Below are 24,635 nucleotides of genomic sequence, written 5' to 3'. Positions count from 1 at the left end.
TTCCCATGTATACTGGAGGTAAATTATGCAACTTTGTTTAATATTTTGCCTTGCTTATATTTTTACGCTTACATATACATTGACATGTAATTTTGATTACATTAACGTAAAAATCTGGGGGACTTTTCCAGTACTCTGTCTATCGCTCCCTCTCTCACATATATAGGATGCTAAATATGCAACATTGTTTCATATTTTGCTTCCCACACATACTGGAGATAAAATATCCAACTTTGTTTCATATTTTGCCTTGCCTAAATTTAAACGCTTATATATGTATGTGTATGTTTTTGATGACAATAATGTTATACCCTCACTCATACATATGATTTAATTTAGACTTACTCTAAATTTGGTTCAGCCTAACATTTTGGATGTTATTTTTGTTGTTTTGACCCACTGTGCAGTGCATTTAAGCTCCGTTAATAATATGTGACGTGTTAAGTTCTGATATAATTATTTAGATGAATCAAAGTATTGATTGTATTCCAGCATCAAAATCCGCCCTCAACCTAATCCCCACCTCACACTTGACCCCCTACCCCCCTCCAAATGATGGTCAACATAAACACATGCATTGCAGACTCAAACTGGGTAATACCCACAAAGGGCAAGATTTCCTACGAACAAAGAAATATTCTTGTAGCATTGAATACTGCAGATTTGTTTACATTTGTCTAAATGTAAACAAATTGCCTAAATGCTCGGTGACAAAAAATCAAATTTTTGGTCAATGTATCGATCACCAGTACGCTAACATGGAATATAACAAAGGAGAGAATTTGTACGAATCATTTCATGGTCACTTAATGTTTATTCTTGGGTTTTTGTTGCAATATGAGATACTCTGACATTCATCTCAACTCATAGCGTTATGAAATTCAAAAGACGAACGAACCTGACCATCATCAATAATTTCACAAACTTGTGAAATTAATTGGATATACATTGAATCTTATTTAAGATTATTTGCTTTTTATACGAAAACTGTAGTATGCTAAAACATGAATTTCACAATATTGTGAAATTAATTGGGTATACATATGTTAAGTTATGAACATGAATGAACATGCTCACAGAGAGACTGGCGGACGGACGGAAAAATCCACTTTGATTACGATCATGATTCGGCATGCTTACGGACAGACATATATTAAAATAAATGTATTTTGTTTACATTAGCAATCAAATGTGGCTCTCTCTCAACTTCTCGGTCTGGCTGGCTCCCTCCCACACATATACAGGATAAATGTGTTTCTCTCCCGAAATCAAGGTCTGCCTCCCTTACACACATATACAGGTTAAATGTGGTCCTCTAGATTTACTCCACTAAATCATTTGTTTGACTCCAACTGACTCGCACAGTGGTTCAAATCGACAAAAATTTCATCTTTTAGCTGGTCTTTATCCTAACTATCTGGAGATACATGCATGTAAATGGGTAAATGTATAACCGTCTATTAGTTTACTCTCTCCCTCTCTTATTTTAGTTTTCTCATATGTTCTCTAATGCCATACATTTGTTTGAATAAAACTCTCTCGCACAATAGGTCTGTTCGGGTAAGAATTGCTTCTTAGGGCTGGTCCTTATCCTAACTCTCACATTGGGGACCCCATATTTCATGATTCAACGTAATATTTTTTAATTTAAGCGGTAAATGTGGCAACCCTAATATTTTTGGAGGTAATATTTTTGAGACACCCTAATATTTTGTATATATTTAAGCTATGTTTACATTTAAGATCTCTCCAAATACTCTCTCGATCTAGTGATCTCTCTCTCTCTTGTTCTCTCTCACACACACTCTCTCTCACACACACACTCTCTCGCTCTCACACACACACACACTCACTCTCTCTCTCACACACACACACACACACACACAGCCTGCACAGTGGGCCGAATAGGCAAAAAAGGCGCTTTTGTGATCCAGAACCGCCATTACCCCTCTACTCCCTTATTCTGTTAAATTTATGTAATAATCGGACAATCCGAACAGAAGTTATAAACAAATATTTACTTAGAATAGTACTGAAGGTCAAAGAAATTTCCAAACTTTTAGAGCTTGTCCTGCAAAACTCACTGTTCAGAATTAGCAAACTATAATTTGGAGGTGTCGAACGTCCTTTAACTTAAATCTGTCAAATTTTGGTAATGATCGGTCAATCCGAACAGAAGTTATAAACAAATATTGACTTAGCATAGTACTGAAGTTCAAAAAAATTTCCACACTTTGAGAGCTTCTCCTGCAAAACTCACTTTTTAGACTTAGCATACTATTATTTGGAGGTGTCGAAATAATCGCGATTCTACTGTACATATTGTTTATTTAGTCTACGTAATAACCCTAATGTTTCTACGCTATGGATTATCAACTCTTGCAAAAATCAACTTATGTCTGCGTGTTTGTTATTCAATGGAATTATAAAAAATTTTGCGGTCAAAATCCATCAAAATTTTGTTCGTTATGTTTTGACTGTTGGTTGTCTTTTGTTTTGGATTATTCAAATATTTTTGCGGCCAACAACCGAAGCCATGTTTATAAATATCAAAATACTATTCTATTATGTATGCACATGATTCATACTATCCACTGATTTTTTTCGTGGCTGTTATTCATTCGGTTAACGGTAAAGGTGAATTCCAAAAAAAAAAACTGTTTTTTGACATTCTAAAGAAATTCTTGCACGTTTTATTAGGTCACCGAAACCTCTGTAAATGTTAAACATTTCCAAAAAATGTTACCAACATTTATGGATGCTTCTTTGTTCTCTTATAAGTACCTTGTATTGCCAACTCCTGCGTCGCATCCTCTTCATATCACAAATTGTGGTGGCTTATACCCGGCTCATTCACCACACACCGAACAAAGATTCATGAGCTTTTATCTATTTTTAGCCTTACACAAAAATCTATTTGTAGTTTATTTCTCTTCCGCCCGGTTATTTTGTGGTTACTGTCACTTTTTGTTGTCTATCCATCCTCATTGTGTGCGTTTGTGTGTGCATCATTTTTTTAAGAGTTATTCTCTATGTCTAAAATTCAATTAACATTAATTTAATAAAAAATGTTGACCTTTTTGTGTGGTTTTTGTTGCTGTTGTTGTTTGTTTGTTGTGGGGTCTTTAAGAGTTCGTCACAACCTATGCAAACAGAAACAACACCATTAACGTCACTCACTAGGCTTGTGTTGTTGTGTTGTTTGTAGTCCTCATTCTTTTTTGACAATAGAAACCCCCCAACGACGACCGACGACCCAGCACCCAAAGCCACCTTTAAAGCCACAAATTGAACGAATTTGTCGTTGCTGTTGTTAGGATTTTTTGTTCTATTTCATTTCTTGGTTCAGCATATTTTTGTCATAACAAAAGCCACAAACGTCAATAGAAATAAAAATATAACAATATTTAGACCGCACATTGACGGGCTTACAAGGCATAGAAACAAAGCCACAACAACCACAGTTCATTGGCTTGGTTTTATTTCTTACGTTTCGTCGAAATCCGTTTCAGACAATTTGGAGTTGATATATCGATACACTCCTTCCGGTGTCTCCCCCACAAAAGTTCGAAATTTTTCGGATAAAATTTTTGTTGTAACAACTTGTATTCACTGCCCTCCATACCACGGTACAAGCTTCATCAGGGGCAAGTTCATACTTCATGAAAAAATAGTCCGAAAAGTTAAAAAAAACCCTATGGTGTAGTGGTTGGAGTACTATTACTCTCGAACGGATCTGCCGATTCGGTCCAAAATTGGCCTTCGTAATATTTTGTCCAAAATTAGTTTAAGTTGGAAGACAAGCCATATCGATCCACTCCTTCAGGTACCTCCCCCACAAAAGTTAAAAAATGTTCGAAAAAATTAAAAAGTGTTCTTGAAGGGAGTGACGGATACATGTGCGTGAAGATAAAAACGTTTTTGAAAAGCCACCACCACTAACACCACTACACTTAGCAAAGACACATTTCTCATGTATAACAGTTATATGACAGTTTTGTACGAGGCTAAAAACGTTTTTGGCAAAATGATTATGAAGGATAATTGTTTTAGACTATTGCTCAGGATCTAGAAAAGATACGAGCACACGGAAAGTAGCGTTGGACAGCTAAAGGTGCCGAAATTAAACAAATTAAATGGCCTGAGCATTTCATTGTAGAAAATTTGAGAAAAATTAATTTTTTTGAGAAAAAATGTATTTTCAAGGATGTTTTGGGCTATAGCCCAGGATCTAAAAATGATACGCGTATACAGAAGGTACCGTTAGAATCCTGACAGTCCCTGCTCTTCACAAAAGCAAAGAATTGAGCATTTCATTGTAGAAAATTTGAGAAAAATTTATTTTTTGAGAAAAAATGTATTTTCAAGGATGTTTTGGGCTATAGCCCAGGATCTAAAAATGATACGCGTATACAGAAGGTACCGTTAGAATCCTGACAGTCCCTGCTCTTCATAAATGCACAGAATTGGGCATTTCATTGTAGAAAATTTAAGAAAAATTTATTTTTTTGAGAAAAAATGTATTTTCAAGGATGCTTTGGGCTATAGCCCAGGATCTAAAAATGATACGCGTATACAGAAGGTACCGTTAGAATCCTGACAGTCCCTGCTCTTCATAAATGCACAGAATTGGGCATTTCATTGTAGAAAATTTAAGAAAATTTTATTTTTTTGAGAAAAAATGTATTTTCAAGGATGTTTTGGGCTATAGCCCAGGATCTAAAAATGATACGCGTATACAGAAGGTACCGTTAGAGTCCTGACAGTCCCTGCTCTTCATAAATGCACAGAATTGGGCATTTCATTGTAGAAAATTTGAGAAAAATTTATTTTTTTGAGAAAAAATGTATTTTCAAGGATGTTTTGGGCTATAGCCCAGGATCTAAAAATGATACGCGTATACAGAAGGTACCGTTAGAATCCTGACAGTCCCTGCTCTTCATAAATGCACATTGGGCATTTCATTGTAGAAAATTTGAAAAAAAATTATTTTTTTGAGAAAAAATGTATTTTCAAGGATGTTTTTGGCTATAGCCCAGGATCTAAAAATGATACGCGTATACAGAAGGTACCGTTAGAATCCTGACAGTCCCTGCTCTTAACAAATGCAAAGAATTGAGCAATTCATTGTAGAAAATTTGAGAGAAATTTATTTTTTTTTGAGAAAAAATGTATTTTCAAGGATGTTTTGGGCTATAGCCCAGGATCTAAAAATGATACGCGTATACAGAAGGTACCGTTAGAGTCCTGACAGTCCCTGCTCTTCATAAAAGCACAGAATTGAGCATTTCATTGTAGAAAATTTGAGAAAAATTAATTTTTTGAGAAAAAATTTATTTTCAAGGATGTTTTGGGCTATAGCCCAGGATCTAAAAATGATACGCGTATACAGAAGGTACCGTTAGAGTCCTGACAGTCCCTGCTCTTCACAAATGCAAAGAATTGGGCGTTTCATTGTAGAAAATTTGAGAAAAAATTTATTTTCAAGGATGTTTTGGGCTATAGCCCAGGATCTAAAAATGATACGCGTATACAGAAGGTACCGTTAGAATCCTGACAGTCCCTGCTCTTAACAAATGCAAAGAATTGAGCAATTCATTGTAGAAAATTTGAGAGAAATTTATTTTTTTGAGAAAAAATGTATTTTCAAGGATGTTTTGGGCTATAGCCCAGGATCTAAAAATGATACGCGTATACAGAAGGTACCGTTAGAGTCCTGACAGTCCCTGCTCTTCATAAATGCACAGAATTGGGCATTTCATTGTAGAAAATTTGAGAAAAATTTATTTTTTTGAGAAAAAATTTATTTTCAAGGATGTTTTGGGCTATAGCCCAGGATCTAAAAATGATACGCGTATACAGAAGGTACCGTTAGAATCCTGACAGTCCCTGCTCTTCATAAGTGCACAGAATTGGGCATTTCATTGTAGAAAATTTAAGAAAAATTTATTTTTTGAGAAAAAATGTATTTTCAAGGATGTTTTGGGCTATAGCCCAGGATCTAAAAATGATACGCGTATACAGAGGGTACCGTTAGAGTCCTGACAGTCCCTGCTCTTCATAAATGCACAGAATTAGGCATTTCATTGTAGAAAATTTGAGAAAAATTAATTTTTTGAGAAAAAATTTATTTTCAAGGATGTTTTGGGCTATAGCCCAGGATCTAAAAATGATACGCGTATACAGAAGGTACCGTTAGAGTCCTGACAGTCCCTGCTCTTCACAAATGCACAGAATTGGGCATTTCATTGTAGAAAATTTGAAAAAAAAATATTTTTTTGAGAAAAAATGTATTTTCAAGGATGTTTTGGGCTATAGCCCAGGATCTAAAAATGATACGCGTATACAGAAGGTACCGTTAGAATCCTGACAGACCCTGCTCTTCACAAATGCAAAGAATTGAGCATTGCATTGTAGAAAATTTAAGAAAAATTTATTTTTTTAGAAAAATGTATTTTCAAGGATGTTTTTGGGCTATAGCCCAGGATCTAAAAATGATACGCGTATACAGAAGGTACCGTTAGAGTCCTGACAGTCCCTGCTCTTCATAAAAGCACGGAATTGAGCATTTCATTGTAGAAAATTTGAGAAAAATTAATTTTTTGAGAAAAAATTTATTTTCAAGGATGTTTTGGGCTATAGCCCAGGATCTAAAAATGATACGCGTATACAGAAGGTACCGTTAGAATCCTGACAGTCCCTGCTCTTCATAAATGCACAGAATTGGGCATTTCATTGTAGAAAATTTAAGAAAATTTTATTTTTTTGAGAAAAAATGTATTTTCAAGGATGTTTTGGGCTATAGCCCAGGATCTAAAAATGATACGCGTATACAGAAGGTACCGTTAGAGTCCTGACAGTCCCTGCTCTTCATAAATGCACAGAATTGGGCATTTCATTGTAGAAAATTTGAGAAAAATTTATTTTTTTGAGAAAAAATGTATTTTCAAGGATGTTTTGGGCTATAGCCCAGGATCTAAAAATGATACGCGTATACAGAAGGTACCGTTAGAGTCCTGACAGTCCCTGCTCTTCACAAATGCAAAGAATTGGGCGTTTCATTGTAGAAAATTTGAGAAAAAATTATTTTTTTGAGAAAATATTTATTTTCAAGGATGTTTTGGGCTATAGCCCAGGATCTAAAAATGATACGCGTATACAGAAGGTACCGTTAGAATCCTGACAGTCCCTGCTCTTAACAAATGCAAAGAATTGAGCAATTCATTGTAGAAAATTTGAGAGAAATTTATTTTTTTGAGAAAAAATGTATTTTCAAGGATGTTTTGGGCTATAGCCCAGGATCTAAAAATGATACGCGTATACAGAAGGTACCGTTAGAGTCCTGACAGTCCCTGCTCTTCACAAATGCAAAGAATTGGGCGTTTCATTGTAGAAAATTTGAGAAAAAATTATTTTTTTGAGAAAAAATTTATTTTCAAGGATGTTTTGGGCTATAGCCCAGGATCTAAAAATGATACGCGTATACAGAAGGTACCGTTAGAGTCCTGACAGTCCCTGCTCTTCATAAATGCACAGAATTGGGCATTTCATTGTAGAAAATTTGAGAAAAATTTATTTTTTTGAGAAAAAATTTATTTTCAAGGATGCTTTGGGCTATAGCCCAGGATCTAAAAATGATACGCGTATACAGAAGGTACCGTTAGAATCCTGACAGTCTACAATGAATTGCTCAATTCTTTGCATTTGTTAAGAGCAGGGACTGTCAGGATTCTAACGGTACCTTCTGTATACGCGTATCATTTTTAGATCCTGGGCTATAGCCCAAAACATCCTTGAAAATAAATTTTTTCTCAAAAAATTAATTTTTCTCAAATTTTCTACAATGAAATGCTCAATTCTGTGCTTTTATGAAGAGCAGGGACTGTCAGGACTCTAACGGTACCTTCTGTATACGCGTATCATTTTTAGATCCTGGGCTATAGCCCAAAACATCCTTGAAAATACATTTTTTCTCAAAAAAAAATAAATTTCTCTCAAATTTTCTACAATGAATTGCTCAATTCTTTGCATTTGTTAAGAGCAGGGACTGTCAGGACTCTAACGGTACCTTCTGTATACGCGTATCATTTTTAGATCCTGGGCTATAGCCCAAAACATCCTTGAAAATACATTTTTTCTCAAAAAAATAAAATTTTCTTAAATTTTCTACAATGAAATGCCCAATTCTGTGCATTTATGAAGAGCAGGGACTGTCAGGATTCTAACGGTACCTTCTGTATACGCGTATCATTTTTAGATCCTGGGCTATAGCCCAAAGCATCCTTGAAAATACATTTTTTCTCAAAAAAATAAATTTTTCTTAAATTTTCTACAATGAAATGCCCAATTCTGTGCATTTATGAAGAGCAGGGACTGTCAGGACTCTAACGGTACCTTCTGTATACGCGTATCATTTTTAGATCCTGGACTATAGCCCAAAACATCCTTGAAAATACATTTTTTCTCAAAACAATAATTTTTTCTCAAATTTTCTACAATGAAATGCCTAATTCTGTGCATTTATGAAGAGTAGGGACTGTCAGGACTCTAACGGTACCTTCTGCATACGCGTATCATTTTTAGATCCTGGGCTATATCCCAAAACATCCTTGAAAATACATTTTTTTCTCAAAAAAATAATTTTTTTCAAATTTTCTACAATGAAATGCCCAATTCTGTGCATTTATGAAGAGCAGGGACTGTCAGGACTCTAACGGTAACTTCTGTATACGCGTATCATTTTTAGATCCTGGGCTATAGCCCAAAACATCCTTGAAAATACATTTTTTCTCAAAAAAATAAATTTTTCTCAAATTTTCTACAATGAAATGCCCAATTCTGTGCATTTATGAAGAGCAGGGTCTGTCAGGATTCTAACGGTACCTTCTGTATACGCGTATCATTTTTAGATCCTGGGCTATAGCCCAAAACATCCTTGAAAATACATTTTTTCTCAAAAAAATATTTTTTTTTCAAATTTTCTACAATGAAATGCCCAATTCTGTGCATTTATGAAGAGCAGGGACTGTCAGGACTCTAACGGTACCTTCTGTATACGCGTATCATTTTTAGATCCTGGGCTATAGCCCCAAACATCCTTGAAAATAAATTTTTTCTCAAAAAATTAATTTTTCTCAAATTTTCTACAATGAAATGCTCAATTCCGTGCTTTTATGAAGAGCAGGGACTGTCAGGACTCTAACGGTACCTTCTGTATACGCGTATCATTTTTAGATCCTGGGCTATAGCCCAAAAACATCCTTGAAAATACATTTTTCTAAAAAAATAAATTTTTCTTAAATTTTCTACAATGCAATGCTCAATTCTTTGCATTTGTGAAGAGCAGGGTCTGTCAGGATTCTAACGGTACCTTCTGTATACGCGTATCATTTTTAGATCCTGGGCTATAGCCCAAAACATCCTTGAAAATACATTTTTTCTCAAAAAAATATTTTTTTTTCAAATTTTCTACAATGAAATGCCCAATTCTGTGCATTTGTGAAGAGCAGGGACTGTCAGGACTCTAACGGTACCTTCTGTATACGCGTATCATTTTTAGATCCTGGGCTATAGCCCAAAACATCCTTGAAAATAAATTTTTTCTCAAAAAATTTATTTTTCTCAAATTTTCTACAATGAAATGCCTAATTCTGTGCATTTATGAAGAGCAGGGACTGTCAGGACTCTAACGGTACCCTCTGTATACGCGTATCATTTTTAGATCCTGGGCTATAGCCCAAAACATCCTTGAAAATACATTTTTTCTCAAAAAATAAATTTTTCTTAAATTTTCTACAATGAAATGCCCAATTCTGTGCATTTATGAAAAGCAGGGACTGTCAGGATTCTAACGGTACCTTCTGTATACGCGTATCATTTTTAGATCCTGGGCTATAGCCCAAAACATCCTTGAAAATAAATTTTTCTCTAAAAAATAAATTTTTCTCAAATTTTCTACAATGAAATGCCCAATTCTGTGCATTTATGAAGAGCAGGGACTGTCAGGACTCTAACGGTACCTTCTGTATACGCGTATCATTTTTAGATCCTGGGCTATAGCCCAAAACATCCTTGAAAATAAATTTTTTCTCAAAAAAATAATTTTTTCTCAAATTTTCTACAATGAAACGCCCAATTCTTTGCATTTGTGAAGAGCAGGGACTGTCAGGACTCTAACGGTACCTTCTGTATACGCGTATCATTTTTAGATCCTGGGCTATAGCCCAAAACATCCTTGAAAATACATTTTTTCTCAAAAAAATAAATTTCTCTCAAATTTTCTACAATGAATTGCTCAATTCTTTGCATTTGTTAAGAGCAGGGACTGTCAGGATTCTAACGGTACCTTCTGTATACGCGTATCATTTTTAGATCCTGGGCTATAGCCCAAAACATCCTTGAAAATAAATATTTTCTCAAAAAAATAATTTTTTCTCAAATTTTCTACAATGAAACGCCCAATTCTTTGCATTTGTGAAGAGCAGGGACTGTCAGGACTCTAACGGTACCTTCTGTATACGCGTATCATTTTTAGATCCTGGGCTATAGCCCAAAACATCCTTGAAAATACATTTTTTCTCAAAAAAATAAAATTTTCTTAAATTTTCTACAATGAAATGCCCAATTCTGTGCATTTATGAAGAGCAGGGACTGTCAGGATTCTAACGGTACCTTCTGTATACGCGTATCATTTTTAGATCCTGGGCTATAGCCCAAAGCATCCTTGAAAATACATTTTTTCTCAAAAAAATAAATTTTTCTTAAATTTTCTACAATGAAATGCCCAATTCTGTGCATTTATGAAGAGCAGGGACTGTCAGGACTCTAACGGTACCTTCTGTATACGCGTATCATTTTTAGATCCTGGACTATAGCCCAAAACATCCTTGAAAATACATTTTTTCTCAAAACAATAATTTTTTCTCAAATTTTCTACAATGAAATGCCTAATTCTGTGCATTTATGAAGAGTAGGGACTGTCAGGACTCTAACGGTACCTTCTGCATACGCGTATCATTTTTAGATCCTGGGCTATATCCCAAAACATCCTTGAAAATACATTTTTTTCTCAAAAAAATAATTTTTTTCAAATTTTCTACAATGAAATGCCCAATTCTGTGCATTTATGAAGAGCAGGGACTGTCAGGACTCTAACGGTACCTTCTGTATACGCGTATCATTTTTAGATCCTGGGCTATAGCCCAAAACATCCTTGAAAATACATTTTTTCTCAAAAAAATAATTTTTTTTCAAATTTTCTACAATGAAATGCCCAATTCTGTGCATTTATGAAGAGCAGGGACTGTCAGGACTCTAACGGTACCTTCTGTATACGCGTATCATTTTTAGATCCTGGGCTATAGCCCAAAACATCCTTGAAAATACATTTTTTCTCAAAACAATAATTTTTTCTCAAATTTTCTACAATGAAATGCCTAATTCTGTGCATTTATGAAGAGCAGGGACTGTCAGGACTCTAACGGTACCTTCTGTATACGCGTATCATTTTTAGATCCTGGGCTATATCCCAAAACATCCTTGAAAATACATTTTTTCTCAAAAAAATAAAATTTTCTTAAATTTTCTACAATGAAATGCCCAATTCTGTGCATTTATGAAGAGCAGGGACTGTCAGGATTCTAACGGTACCTTCTGTATACGCGTATCATTTTTAGATCCTGGGCTATAGCCCAAAGCATCCTTGAAAATACATTTTTTCTCAAAAAAATAAATTTTTCTTAAATTTTCTACAATGAAATGCCCAATTCTGTGCATTTATGAAGAGCAGGGACTGTCAGGATTCTAACGGAACCTTCTGTATACGCGTATAATTTTTAGATCCTGGGCTATAGCCCAAAACATCCTTGAAAATAAATTTTTTCTCAAAAAATTAAATTTTTCTCAAATTTTCTACAATGAAATGCTCAATTCTTTGCATTTGTGAAGAGCAGGGACTGTCAGGATTCTAACGGTACCTTCTGTATACGCGTATCATTTTTAGATCCTGGGCTATAGCCCAAAACATCCTTGAAAATACATTTTTTCTCAAAAAATAAATTTTTCTTAAATTTTCAATGAAATGCTCAATTCTTTGCACTTGTGAAGAGCAGGGACTGTCAGGATTCTAACGGTACCTTCTGTATACGCGTATCATTTTTAGATCCTGGGCTATAGCCCAAAACATCCTTGAAAATACATTTTTTCTCAAAAAAATAAATTTTTCTCAAATTTTCTACAATGAAATGCCTAATTCTGTGCATTTATGAAGAGCAGGGACTGTCAGGACTCTAACGGTACCCTCTGTATACGCGTATCATTTTTAGATCCTGGGCTATAGCCCAAAACATCCTTGAAAATACATTTTTTCTCAAAAAAATAATTTTTTTCAAATTTTCTACAATGAAATGCCCAATTCTGTGCATTTATGAAGAGCAGGGACTGTCAGGACTCTAACGGTACCTTCTGCATACGCGTATCATTTTTAGATCCTGGGCTATAGCCCAAAACATCCTTGAAAATACATTTTTTCTCAAAAAAATAAATTTTTCTCAAATTTTCTACAATGAAATGCCCAATTCTGTGCATTTATGAAGAGCAGGGACTGTCAGGACTCTAACGGTACCTTCTGTATACGCGTATCATTTTTAGATCCTGGGCTATAGCCCAAAACATCCTTGAAAATACATTTTTTCTCAAAAAATAAATTTTTCTTAAATTTTCTACAATGAAATGCTCAATTCTTTGCATTTGTGAAGAGCAGGGTCTGTCAGGATTCTAACGGTACCTTCTGTATACGCGTATCATTTTTAGATCCTGGGCTATAGCCCAAAACATCCTTGAAAATAAATTTTTTCTCAAAAAAATAAATTTTTCTCAAATTTTCTACAATGAAATGCCCAATTCTTTGCATTTGTGAAGAGCAGGGACTGTCAGGACTCTAACGGTACCTTCTGTATACGCGTATCATTTTTAGATCCTGGGCTATAGCCCAAAACATCCTTGAAAATAATTTTTTTTCTCAAAAAATTAATTTTTCTCAAATTTTCAACAATGAAATGCCCAATTCTTTGCATTTGTGAAGAGCAGGGACTGTCAGGACTCTAACGGTACCTTCTGTATACGCGTATCATTTTTAGATCCTGGGCTATAGCCAAAAACATCCTTGAAAATACATTTTTTCTCAAAAAATAAATTTTTCTCAAATTTTCTACAATGAAATGCTCAATTCTTTGCATTTGTGAAGAGCAGGGACTGTCAGGATTCTAACGGTACCTTCTGTATACGCGTATCATTTTTAGATCCTGGGCTATAGCTCAAAACATCCTTGAAAATACATTTTTTCTCAAAAAAATAAATTTTTCTCAAATTTTCTACAATGAAATGCCCAATTCTTTGCATTTGTGAAGAGCAGGGACTGTCAGGACTCTAACGGTACCTTCTGTATACGCGTATCATTTTTAGATCCTGGGCTATAGCCCAAAACATCCTTGAAAATACATTTTTTCTCAAAAAAATTAATTTTTCTCAAATTTTCTACAATGAAATGCTCAGGCCATTTAATTCGTTTAATTTCGGCACCTTTAGCTGTCCAACGCTACTTTCCGTGTGCGCGTATCTTTTCTAGATCCTGAGCAATAGTCTAAAACAACTATCCTTCAAAATCATTTTGTCAAAAACGTTTTTAGCCTCGAACAAAACTGTCATATAACTGTTATACATGAGAAATGTGTCTTTGCTAAGTGTAGTGGTGTTAGTGGTGGTGGTTTTTCAAAAACGTTTTTATCTTCACGCACATGACGGATACTTCACACATCCTAATATATCTATTATGACACCAGTGGACCATCTTCATGAGGAGACGAAGGATTTACCGGTACATCAACACAACAGAATGTTGATGATGCAGTACCAGCTCATATGTTATCGCAGTGAGCATCCTTGTCACGATAAAAAGGACAGGCTTCCTGAACCAGATAACTGAAGAAATACACGAACGAACATATTTGCGTTGCCACAACAACAACTAATAAGAAACACATGCATCCGAATACCGAAGTAAACTAAAGTTCTTTGACACCGGATTGACTTGGAACCACAAAACACCTGAGTTCCGCCTGCGGCACCCACCTCAAAGTAAATATCCCAGAATGAATGCTGCGGATTCTTTTGGTCTGTGTCGGGACGGAGAAAACCACAGGAATAGAAGAATATCCAGGTCGCGCCAGTGCAGGAAACCAAGCTCAACAACAACTGCAGTAGATGGTACATAATTACTCTTAATCATAAACGAGCAGCATTGAGCTCGGTGTTAGGCCCCCACCCATAAGTGGTGATTAAAGAACATTACGTAGAGATACTAGATCGGTACTATTACCCCTACCACAGGTATCTAAACAGCTATCTATCACTCTTAAGCCCTGACATCTCAGACGTATGTCCTAAATGTGGACAGACACCACACATTACGAGACACCTTTCGCACTATGGACACACCCAGTCGATGCAGCCCGCTTCCTTGGGCTGGATCGGGATGCTTAAATGTTCTTTAATTTATTGTTTTTCTTTCCTATTTTTCTCTTTCTTTCTCTAACACTCTACGTTACATACCAAAACTGTAAGGGCAAAAACAACAACTGCAGCTTACAACGTTATTATGGTTACGAAGTACTGATGCAGGATTTCCTGTTGTACCAGTTCAATCCTGACCTATCTTCTGTAAAGCCAGGCTCTAAAGACTCGTACATGGAATGAATGGGGGTAGCAGTCATACCGCCGATAAATTGCTGTACTCCAAGTTATAGGCCCAACAGCTGCCCTCTTTTTGGAAGGTCATAGCCCTCTGGCAATAGGGCACTTTACTGCTTATCATGAGCTGCGGCATTCGGTCTTCGGAAATTACCAGAGGGGTATAGTGCTGGTAGAGCAGATTGATATCGGTTTGCACGGTCAATGAGGACGCCTCTGCCAAAATTAGCAAAGAGTGTCATAGTCCGCCAGACATAGACATCATCGTGTCACCAGGTCTGAAAAATGACGTCACCTGGCAACCCTTGGTTTCTCTTGGGTAAGACTATCTCCCTAAAATCGTCTCCAACTGCTGACTGCCCGACTTCATTAACTCTGGAAGCCACTCTTTCATCAATCATGGAACGATAATTGGCCTTGTTTCAGAGAGTTCACCAATCACTGTTTCAGACAGCTGCCCCAAATAGTTGAAAGGATGTTACGGGACATCACCACTGCTGCAGCCATAGACGTATATGGCCGAATACCCTAAGTGAGACCAAACTTCCTAGAATAGGCGACGGGATTAGCAAATAAGCGTGAAGAGCTTCGTCAAGCCAACTCCTGTGACTCCCGAGTTAGGGAGCTGACACTGGTACTAACAGGCTGGAATAAGTAAATTGTGGACAAAGGTTAGTCACTCACGAACCCTAGAAAGAAGGAAGATATGACCTCAGCCTCAGTTTGGCGATATTTCGCAGACTGATCCGAAATAGTGCGCAAATTATTTCGACAGTTTTACGGGAAACCCTCCTGCCGAGGAGGAACCACACAATTTAGAATGGATGATGTTGAGAATGACATCAGGAACGCTAAATCATCCTACGTGTAGGCATTGACGGAATCTCCATGGTAATGCTGAAACAGCTGGAGGAGCCGGGAGTTGAGTATCTCACCAAAGTTCTCAGCCGGTGGCTAGCCACCCACATCGTTCCGGAAGTCTGGAAAATGGGTAGGGTGACCCTGCTATTGAATCCAGGCAAGGATGTCAACAAAGATGAATCGTAGAGATCGACTTCGCTTTTATCGCCCGTAACATAGACTCTAGAGAAGCCCTGCAATAGGACAGTGTTGGAGGTGCTCGACTTATCAAAAGCCTTTGATATAGTTGACATAGGATATTGTCAAGAACTCCACGCGGTTTGAGGACATTGAGTAGATTACCCTTCGGTCATGTTTGAAACCGTGGATAATCAACTATATGCGTGCACACCAGTCGTACGTGGAATTCAGTAACAAGCAGACCAACTCCCGTAGTGGGAAACAGGTAGTTCCCAAAGGTAAGGTGATATCTTTGGAACTGTTTAACCTTTATCTCTCCTGTATTACGCCCCTGCAGACGGCATTGTGATCGTAAAATATGCGAATGATTGTACTATCTTGGCGTCAGGTACATTTCCTGATGTCATTAGAGAAATTCTGAACTCCTATTTGACTGATCTTACCACCTTGTTCCACGTGAGGAATATGAAAATATCCTCCACAAAATCTACGGGCACTCTGTTCACCACATGAACTGAAGATGTGAGCACAGTTTTGAAATTCATGATCGATGGTAGCAGAATTCCGACCACTGACGACAACCGCAAGATTCTATGGGTCACATTCGACAACATGTCAACGTCCTCCGCATGCGCGGCACAATTCTAGGGGTCACATTCGACACCACTTTCACGTCTTCCGCGCATGCCACAGCTATCTCCGACAATCTGGGATGTAGGAACAAGGTCCTCAAGTCTTAACTCGGCAGCACTTGGGGTGCAGACAAAGAAATCTTGTTGCCAGTGTGATCCTCGACTATAAGGGCAATGCGATGAAAAAATATTCACATGGATACGATAGGTCCATAATGAGATTGGAGTTAGGTGAGTTGGTTTGACTGAGTTGGCGGACTGGTGTTGCATGCTGGGCAGGTGGTCCAGTAAGAATTGATGCGGCTACACCAACTGGATCTTAGTTGCGCCAAAACAACTCTCGCTCGTCTAGGCAGCTGTCCGCTACCACGGATGGTGGGTGATCTCCGAGGACGGCATTAATTCGATAGGCTCTTAAAGCTTCGGCGACTGCATCAGTAAGAATATTTCTCAAATATGCCTGATAAGCCTGTTGATGTAGAGGTTTTCTTTTGTATCTTTGAACCTCCCTCTCTAGATCATGAAAATCTTTTCTGACATGCCTATCCATTAGATGTTGGTTTGGATGGTTTTGCCTATAGCATCCATGCACATATTGCATCGACAGCATTCTGTTGTGTCGATGCACCGGCAAGATCTTGATACCCCTCATGTAAATGGCCCACTGAAGACATGAGAAGACACCCTGTTGCAGTTTTCAGGGCAGCATTCTGGCAAGTTTGCGACATTCCTAGAACTGCAGAACTTATACCCGATTGTCTTGAAAAATTGATTAACCGGTATTTTAGAACTATCTATAGTTTCAGAAGAAAAAAACTTCATATCGTAAAAGAGTTTCAACAATAAAACGAAACGTTAAACAAAAAACAAAACTTTCCACTAAAATATATAATCTCCAAAACATAACTACATTGTCAAACACAATTTCACATAAGATATGACGACATAGCCACATTATACAAGTCCTTATGACATCATTTCTATGCTAGGGTCTTAGCAATGCTTCTTCATACAGTGTTTATTTGGAAGGATAGTCATGCAAACAAAACGCTATTATACCATAACAATGGTAGGTATTATTCCATAAATAGGAATGAATGCATGTAAATATTCCATCATATTACACTCCCTCCCGCTTTGACAACATGAGAGCTGTCAAATCTAAATTATTAGCAAAAATAAGAAAAAAAACAAATTCTAATAACAATTACAGAGATATTGCAAGGAATTGTAGGAGAGCGAGAGTACTGAAAAGATAATAGACTATGAAGTTTATAATAAATTTAATGCTATCTTTCTCCTTTTTTTCTATGACACCTGTCTTTGACCACTCAACGGTACATGGTACCAATTACTGTAATGATGATAAGAAGCATCCAATTCCCCCTTTTTTGCCACACACCCAATAACAGCTGTTTTTTCTTGGAGTCTATGTTAAAAGTGTGGCGCTCTTTCTGTGGGTCCCAAACAATGAGAGTAAAAGAGCGTCTACTGTTAAAATGAAAAAAATGCACACAAAATGTTAACCTGAATACAAGGCACAATAACAACAATGAGAATGAAACTGTTCCCGAACAAAATTTATCGTTTAAGACGACGACGACAGCAACAACGACGATATAGCCCCCATATGAATGGACAACGAGTTACCTACCACCATCCAATAGCAACCCAAACAACAGCAACAAAAGCAGTAACAACAAAAACCCCACTGCCTAGTATGAATCACAGCATAAAACATAAAAAAATATTGCTGACAAAGGAATGAAAGAACGACTGGATGAATGGATCTATAGAAGGGAAACACAATACACAAACTGTGATTATGTTAAAGTGAGACAGTGTTGCCGTTTTAGATTAGGATTCTCATATCAATATATTCGATATTGTAACAGAATGGCGATCAAAAGTATCGAAAAAGAGGAATAAAATAGTACATAGTAAGCAACAAAAACAAGCTATGACAGCAGACTAAACAGGAGGAGGCAATGGGAAAAAAAAATGGTTTTTTTTAGAAAACTTGTTTTGAAAATATTTTTAAATTAAGAATTTTTATCACGAAGCCGTTGGATTAGTCCACATGAAGGATATGACACAATCCCACTAACTTTTTGTTTTATAAATCGACCAATCCAGTACTTTCCCAAGTAGATATATTTGATAACAAAAGCACAGAAGAATATTGAATGGTGAATTTCAAAAAAGTGACCTAACATTAGGCAAATATTTGCTCCAGCGAACGGCAGTGTGCGCTTAATGAGGGCAAGTGAGCATCAATTGCAATGAATTATTTACACTCACTTGCTCTCAGTAAGCGCACACTACCGGTGGCTGGAGCAAATATTTGCCTAATGTGACCTTACCTTAACTTTCACTTTGCAAGGACCTTATTTTCCTAGATAACCACAGTACGCAAATATCCACAAATATCATAACAAATATCCACAATATTCGGAATTCGATAGTTATGTGAAGTTAAATTTGAAAAAAATCAAGACATAATTGCTTTGTTCCAGAACCTGCACGAATTTACTATTTTTTACTACGATAACATTTTTTCCTTTATGTTATCGGGAAAAATAGTAAAAATTAGTAAATTCTTGCAGTTCTGAAACAGACCATATATTTTGCCACTAAAAGTTATATCATTGTGGCATTCTATCTTTGGTAGCCGGCAAAATTGACAACCTGCAATATCTGTTGGGTGAGACCATCTCCCAATTAAATATCCATCAGCTTATGGCCCGATTATTCTGAATACCGCCTTTCGATTGTCAGATGTTATAACTAGCATTCCAGCAGAAGCGACGGAGTAACGAATAAACCGAGTTGACTTCGCGATACGAAACCAAGTGACGTCATAACCTCACAAGATTGGAGATTTTAAGGCTGAACAGTAGTGCCGGAACACTAGTGGAATAAGTTGCTAGAACATCTGAAGTGCTCCAACATCGGAACAGGTAACAGAAACTCCGATGACAACCGGTTTAACGACGAAAATACAAAGATATGTACAATGAGGTGGCAGCCGCTGGCCTAAGGTCTGATGTAGTGTGGTTCCGGGCAAATCTGTTTGTCACATCCGCATTCACCACACTCAAACTTCGTTGAGATATGTCCGGAGTGGGTGCATCTCAGGGGTTGCTTTGGACTCATCCATGAGGGACAACGACAGGGATTATCTTGCTGCAAGCTGCGAGAACGCAGCCCCCAGTGAGTCGTCATCGCAATCAGTCTTTGCTATTTATAACCGTGGAAATATGCACGTTATTTTTGCAATTTAATTGCAATGGACCCCAAGGTAAGATCGAGAAAATAGTGGACTTCATGAGTCGGAAGAATATCATGGTCGCGGTGGTGCAGAGTACAGCTATTCATCGACGGGATGTATACTTAAAGCAACTCTTCCTTGGCAGTCCCACACCTGACTGCTACCAGGCTCAAGCGAGATAGGTGTTTTTTGGACAGACTGTTGCACTAGGAAAGCTAATCTCAATGGCTCAGGAGTCACAGTTCGCGTATCCTGGCAAACCCGTCGTTTCTCTTGAGTCAGAATATCTCCCAAGCGGAACGAAGCCAGATAAGGGTGCCAGCAAAGGTGAATCGTACAGACTAATTTCCCATTTGGAGTCCGTTGAGGCTTTAATCCTCCCCATCATCAGAAATAATTATCCAGTTGCCGATCATCTGCTGGGTTTCGTAAGCAGGACTCAACCAGTGCAAGCAGTACGATAGAACAGTGATGATGGTGCTTGACCTTTGATACTGTCAAACACTCCACGCAGAGGACATCGATCAGACTACCATACGGCCAAGTTTGAAACATTACATAATCAATAATATGTGAAGTCCAAGCCCAGCAGAGTGAAACAGGGAGTTCCCCGAAGTGGAGTGATATCTGCGGAACCTTTTAACCTCTACCACCTAACCTCCTCTAGACAATTCCGCAGCAGCGGGTTCTTTCGTACCGGATAGACCCGGAACATCATAGTGTTTCGGCCAGCGGCTGCCAACCCCGCATAAAACCTATGCTTCTTCGTAGATTTCTATGCTGCTACAACAACAACAACCTCCTCTAGACGACATTGAGATCGTTACGTATGTAGATGATTGTACGATATTGGCGTCAGGTACCTTCCCTGATTTCATTTGACTGATCTTACCACCTTTTTCTACATGGACTGCAGAGGTGAGCTCTGAGTTGATTGTCATGGTCGATGGTGGCAGAATTCCGACAACCAACTAGTCCAAGATTCTAGCGGTTACATTCGACAGCATGTTCATATCGTCCTACATCCCGCAGGTATATGCCACAATCTGAGATGTAGAAACAAGTTTTTCAAGTCCCTAGTCGGCAGCACTTAGGGTGCAGACAAAGACATCTTGTTGACCACATATAACGCTGTAAAGTTACGCGACGTCAGCGTGGTACACGAACCTAAATGCAACTTAATGGAACAGTATTCAAACCTGTCAGAACATCGCACTTAGAACTGTAAGAGGGAGCCTCCTCATGTCTTCATTGGACCATCTACATGAGGATACAACGATTCTTCCAGTACGGCAACACAATGACATGCTCTCGTTGCCTTACTTGGTCGGGTGTTACCATGAGAGTCATTCCGATCACCACATGGTGAATAGAACCCTTCAGGCATGTCAAGAGTGGTCTTCATGATCTGGAGAGAGAGAGATAGCTCCAACGTTATATGAAAGAACCACTAGATCAGTAAGCCTATTAAGCAGGTTAGAGTAGCATTCTTACAAATTCTATCGTGTCAAAGCGGTCCTCGCAGTACATCCATGAGGTTAAAACCCATCGAAGGAGCACATCCCTGGACTGGCGGTACTGATTTGCTGTTACAACAACATTTCGATCAAAGAATATCTGAAATGAAATTTAATAAAAATCTATCCATTGATGGTTTCAGTTTATGGAACAAATCTAGTTTAGTAAAAACTCTCCGATTTTTTTGAAATTTTTTCCAGAGGTAGGTATTTTTACGCTGATTACGGGAATATAAAATTTTCTTGGGGGACGGACCCGGTTACCCGGTTATTCGACCCGAAAGTCCGGGTACCCGGTACCCGATAGACCCGGTTCTACTGAACCGATTGTATCATCGATTTGGTATCGTTGGAAAGCTTATGAAACTACCTATCCAACAAGTGGTCATATGATGGGGTTATCTCCAGGGGTTCAGAAGTTATAACCAAAATACCTCATTTTGGACCCGGGTTTTTCCATAAAACCCTCAAAAAGTCGAAAAAGGGCCCATTATGGGTGCTCAATTAATTCACGTAATTTTATAGCTCATACTTCAACCTTTCCAAAATGGTGCCATTTGTTATAATACCTTCACTGGGTCCAGAGATATTGACCTTAGAATGAGAGAAAAATTTAAAATTTAGAAGAAAATGTTGACGGGTCCAAAAAGAGGTATTTTGGTTATAACTTCTGAACCCCTGGAGATAACCCCACTTGTTGGATAGGTATTTTCATAAGCTTTCCAACGATACCCATTTTGTAAGAATCGGTTCAGTAGAACCGGGTCTATCGGGTACCGGGTACCCAAACTTTCGGGTCGAATAACCGGGTAACCGGGTCCGTCCCCCAAGAAAATTTTACATTCCCGTAATCAGCGTAAAAATATCTACCTATGGAGTTTTTACTAAACTAGATTTAAGCCCAGTTTATATTTGGTGCAGCATAACTAGGAGTATTTAAAACGAAACTTGTTTCTAAGCAGCTTATTAACCCGGTGGTTAACATTATTGTCTTCCTATGTCAGTCCTAAGTATAGATTATGCCCACGCAGTATATGAAAATATTACACTTTTCACAGAAAATCTCAGACTGAGCCGCTATACTGGAAATAAACAATAAAAACCAATGAAATTTTAGGTCTTCAAATTAATTACTTTCCGTTTACACCTAAAATCCAAAAGGTCATAAAGGTTATGTAACCTATGAACGGAGAAAGTAATTTATAGAAGCTTTACCATATTCTCAAATATTTTTGGGCGGTACATCCCAAAACGGCAATCTCATATGTCCATATTATTAACGATAGGGACTGTTAAACATTAACAAAATGAGGCGCAGGACCTAATGACGCTTTTTTGTCTGCTGTCATTACCACTATTATTTAAAACACAGACGACCATTCAATATTTCAATGTGGAGAAAATGGTGTCCCCAAGGAAATAATAGACAAAAAATGTGGATCTTATCTTTAGGTATGAATTGAAAAATAACATTAGCATGCTTTTTTGGGTGTTCCTTTGTTGTTATTGCAGCTATTGTTGAATGTGTGGCAATGGGGGGTTGAAATTGTTCCATATAAAGTGGGCTGCTATTGTATTCACCACCCTACAAGCAGCCAGCCAGCCAGCCAGCCAGCCAGCCAGCCAGTCATCCCCAACAAAACATGGGAGGGTATTGGGTGGTGTTTGTGGTGGTGGTTTTATTTTAGTTATGGACATAAAAAGCAGGTCATTTGACATAACAGTAGCTGCCTGAATGGCTGGGAACAATTGTAATTGGAGCTAAACCAAATAGAGCTGGTGGCTTGGCTTGGTTCTCCACATATCAAGGGCCGGGTGACACACACATACAACAGCAATGCATTCATTCGTTCGTTATTCGATGACGTAGGTTATATATCAAAAGAAGAATGTATGATAATTATAAAAAAAATCCACCCACAATTCCCGAAATGTTATTAGCTTTTTCTTCTTGTGTGGTTACTACTTACACTTCTAATATCCGATCGCCCTTTTTAATGCCAGCTTTTTCGGCTGCACCATTTTCCAGAACGGCACTAACATGTTGTAATGGGGCGTATAGCTCACCATTAATCGAACGCAGCTGACCGCCTTCAGAGACTTGACCGCGTACATTAAAACCGAAGCCCGTTTCTGTTTTATAAATGGTAACGACACGGGGTCCCGCCGCACTGTTGCCCACTGGATCACTCATGGCGCGTTGTAATTCCCACACTACTAAAATCCAGTTACCACCAACAAACGGACGCACAAACACACGCGCGGCGTAATCACAAATTATTAGAACTGGCTTTTGCAAAAAGCAGCACGCGACGTTTTGGACTTTATGCAATATTACAAAACACTGTTGAAGTTGCCTGCTGGCTTGGATGGATGATGGCTCTATTGCAGGTTTTGATTACCCACGAACAAAACTTTGCAATTTTTTCTCTTTTTGTTTCTCTTCTAATTATTCACTTCACTTTTGCCTTTGTGTTATGGCCAACAAACAAGGCTTGCAATATTTTTTTCTTACTTGGCTTGGAGAATTTGCGTAACTTCTTGCGACTTGATTCTTCTTGAATTTTTTTGTTCCCAGCACTTAAAGACACCACCACTCACTACTCTGTCGCCGCTGCACAAAGCCAGGCAGCCAGACAGACAACCGCAACTTCTTACAACATTTACACTTGCCAGAGCCTCCACGACAACCACTTCTTTTTATATATATTTTCCTGTATTTCTTGTTATATTAGCCGAGCCGTTTACTAATTTAAAATCCAGCAACAATAAAGCTTTTTTATTAAGAAAAAGAGGAATTTTTAATTTTTTGCAGACTTTTTTCTTTTGTTTCCCCTTCTTTCCTTCTTTGGGAGACTTTCAATTTCAAAAATCACTTGCTTGGACTTGCCATTTTTATATTCTTTGCCGATTTTTATGGAATGATTTCTATTAGTTGTTTTCTTTCTTTCTTGTTTTATTTAATTAGCAGCTCTCTAATACTTTTTTTTTTCTAATTCTTCTTCTTGTTCGGTTTTTTATTTGTTTGAATTCAATGAATTTTTATCTTCCGCAAATCTTCCGCAAAACACATCGACGTCTTTTTTTACAATAACAAGACGAGTAACAAAATCCAAAACCAAATCAAAGAACTAAAATAATAGAAAACACAACCAAAGGAGGAAATGCTGATAAAAATACGAGTAAAGAAGGAAAACAGAGTAAATGATCATGGAAGGAGAGAAACTAAGTGACTTACGTACCGTAACGTATATTACGTTATGTGCCGTTTCCACGGTACGTCGTTCGTTCTCTATTCGTTGTTCGACCCATAACTACGAATAAATTACTTATTTCCCCATACAAAATTTTGTGAACGAACGACGATTTGACTACGTTGTTCGTGTAGAAATACTCTCAGAACAACGATAAAATAAGTCCCATCTCTAA

At 37.5% G+C, this 24,635-nt stretch overlaps 1 protein-coding gene across 1 annotated transcript in view; it reads right to left on the bottom strand.

Annotated features, from left to right (window-relative positions):
- Snx27 (sorting nexin 27) overlaps positions 1–24,313 on the bottom strand; it is a 97,283-nt gene extending 72,970 nt beyond the window's left edge. Inside the window, exon 1 of the mRNA XM_073974532.1 lies at positions 23,177–24,313. Coding sequence (XP_073830633.1) covers positions 23,177–23,400 — 224 coding nt within the window. The 5' untranslated portion in view covers positions 23,401–24,313. The remainder of the gene's footprint in view (positions 1–23,176) is intronic.
- Between the last annotated feature and the right edge of the window lie 322 nt (positions 24,314–24,635).

This window comes from Musca autumnalis, unplaced genomic scaffold (assembly GCF_047663935.1).
Source record: "Musca autumnalis isolate F117 unplaced genomic scaffold, ASM4766393v1 scaffold_3, whole genome shotgun sequence".
NCBI classification, from domain to species: Eukaryota; Metazoa; Arthropoda; class Insecta; order Diptera; family Muscidae; genus Musca; species Musca autumnalis.
This window is presented reverse-complemented; position numbering and strand designations above follow the sequence as displayed.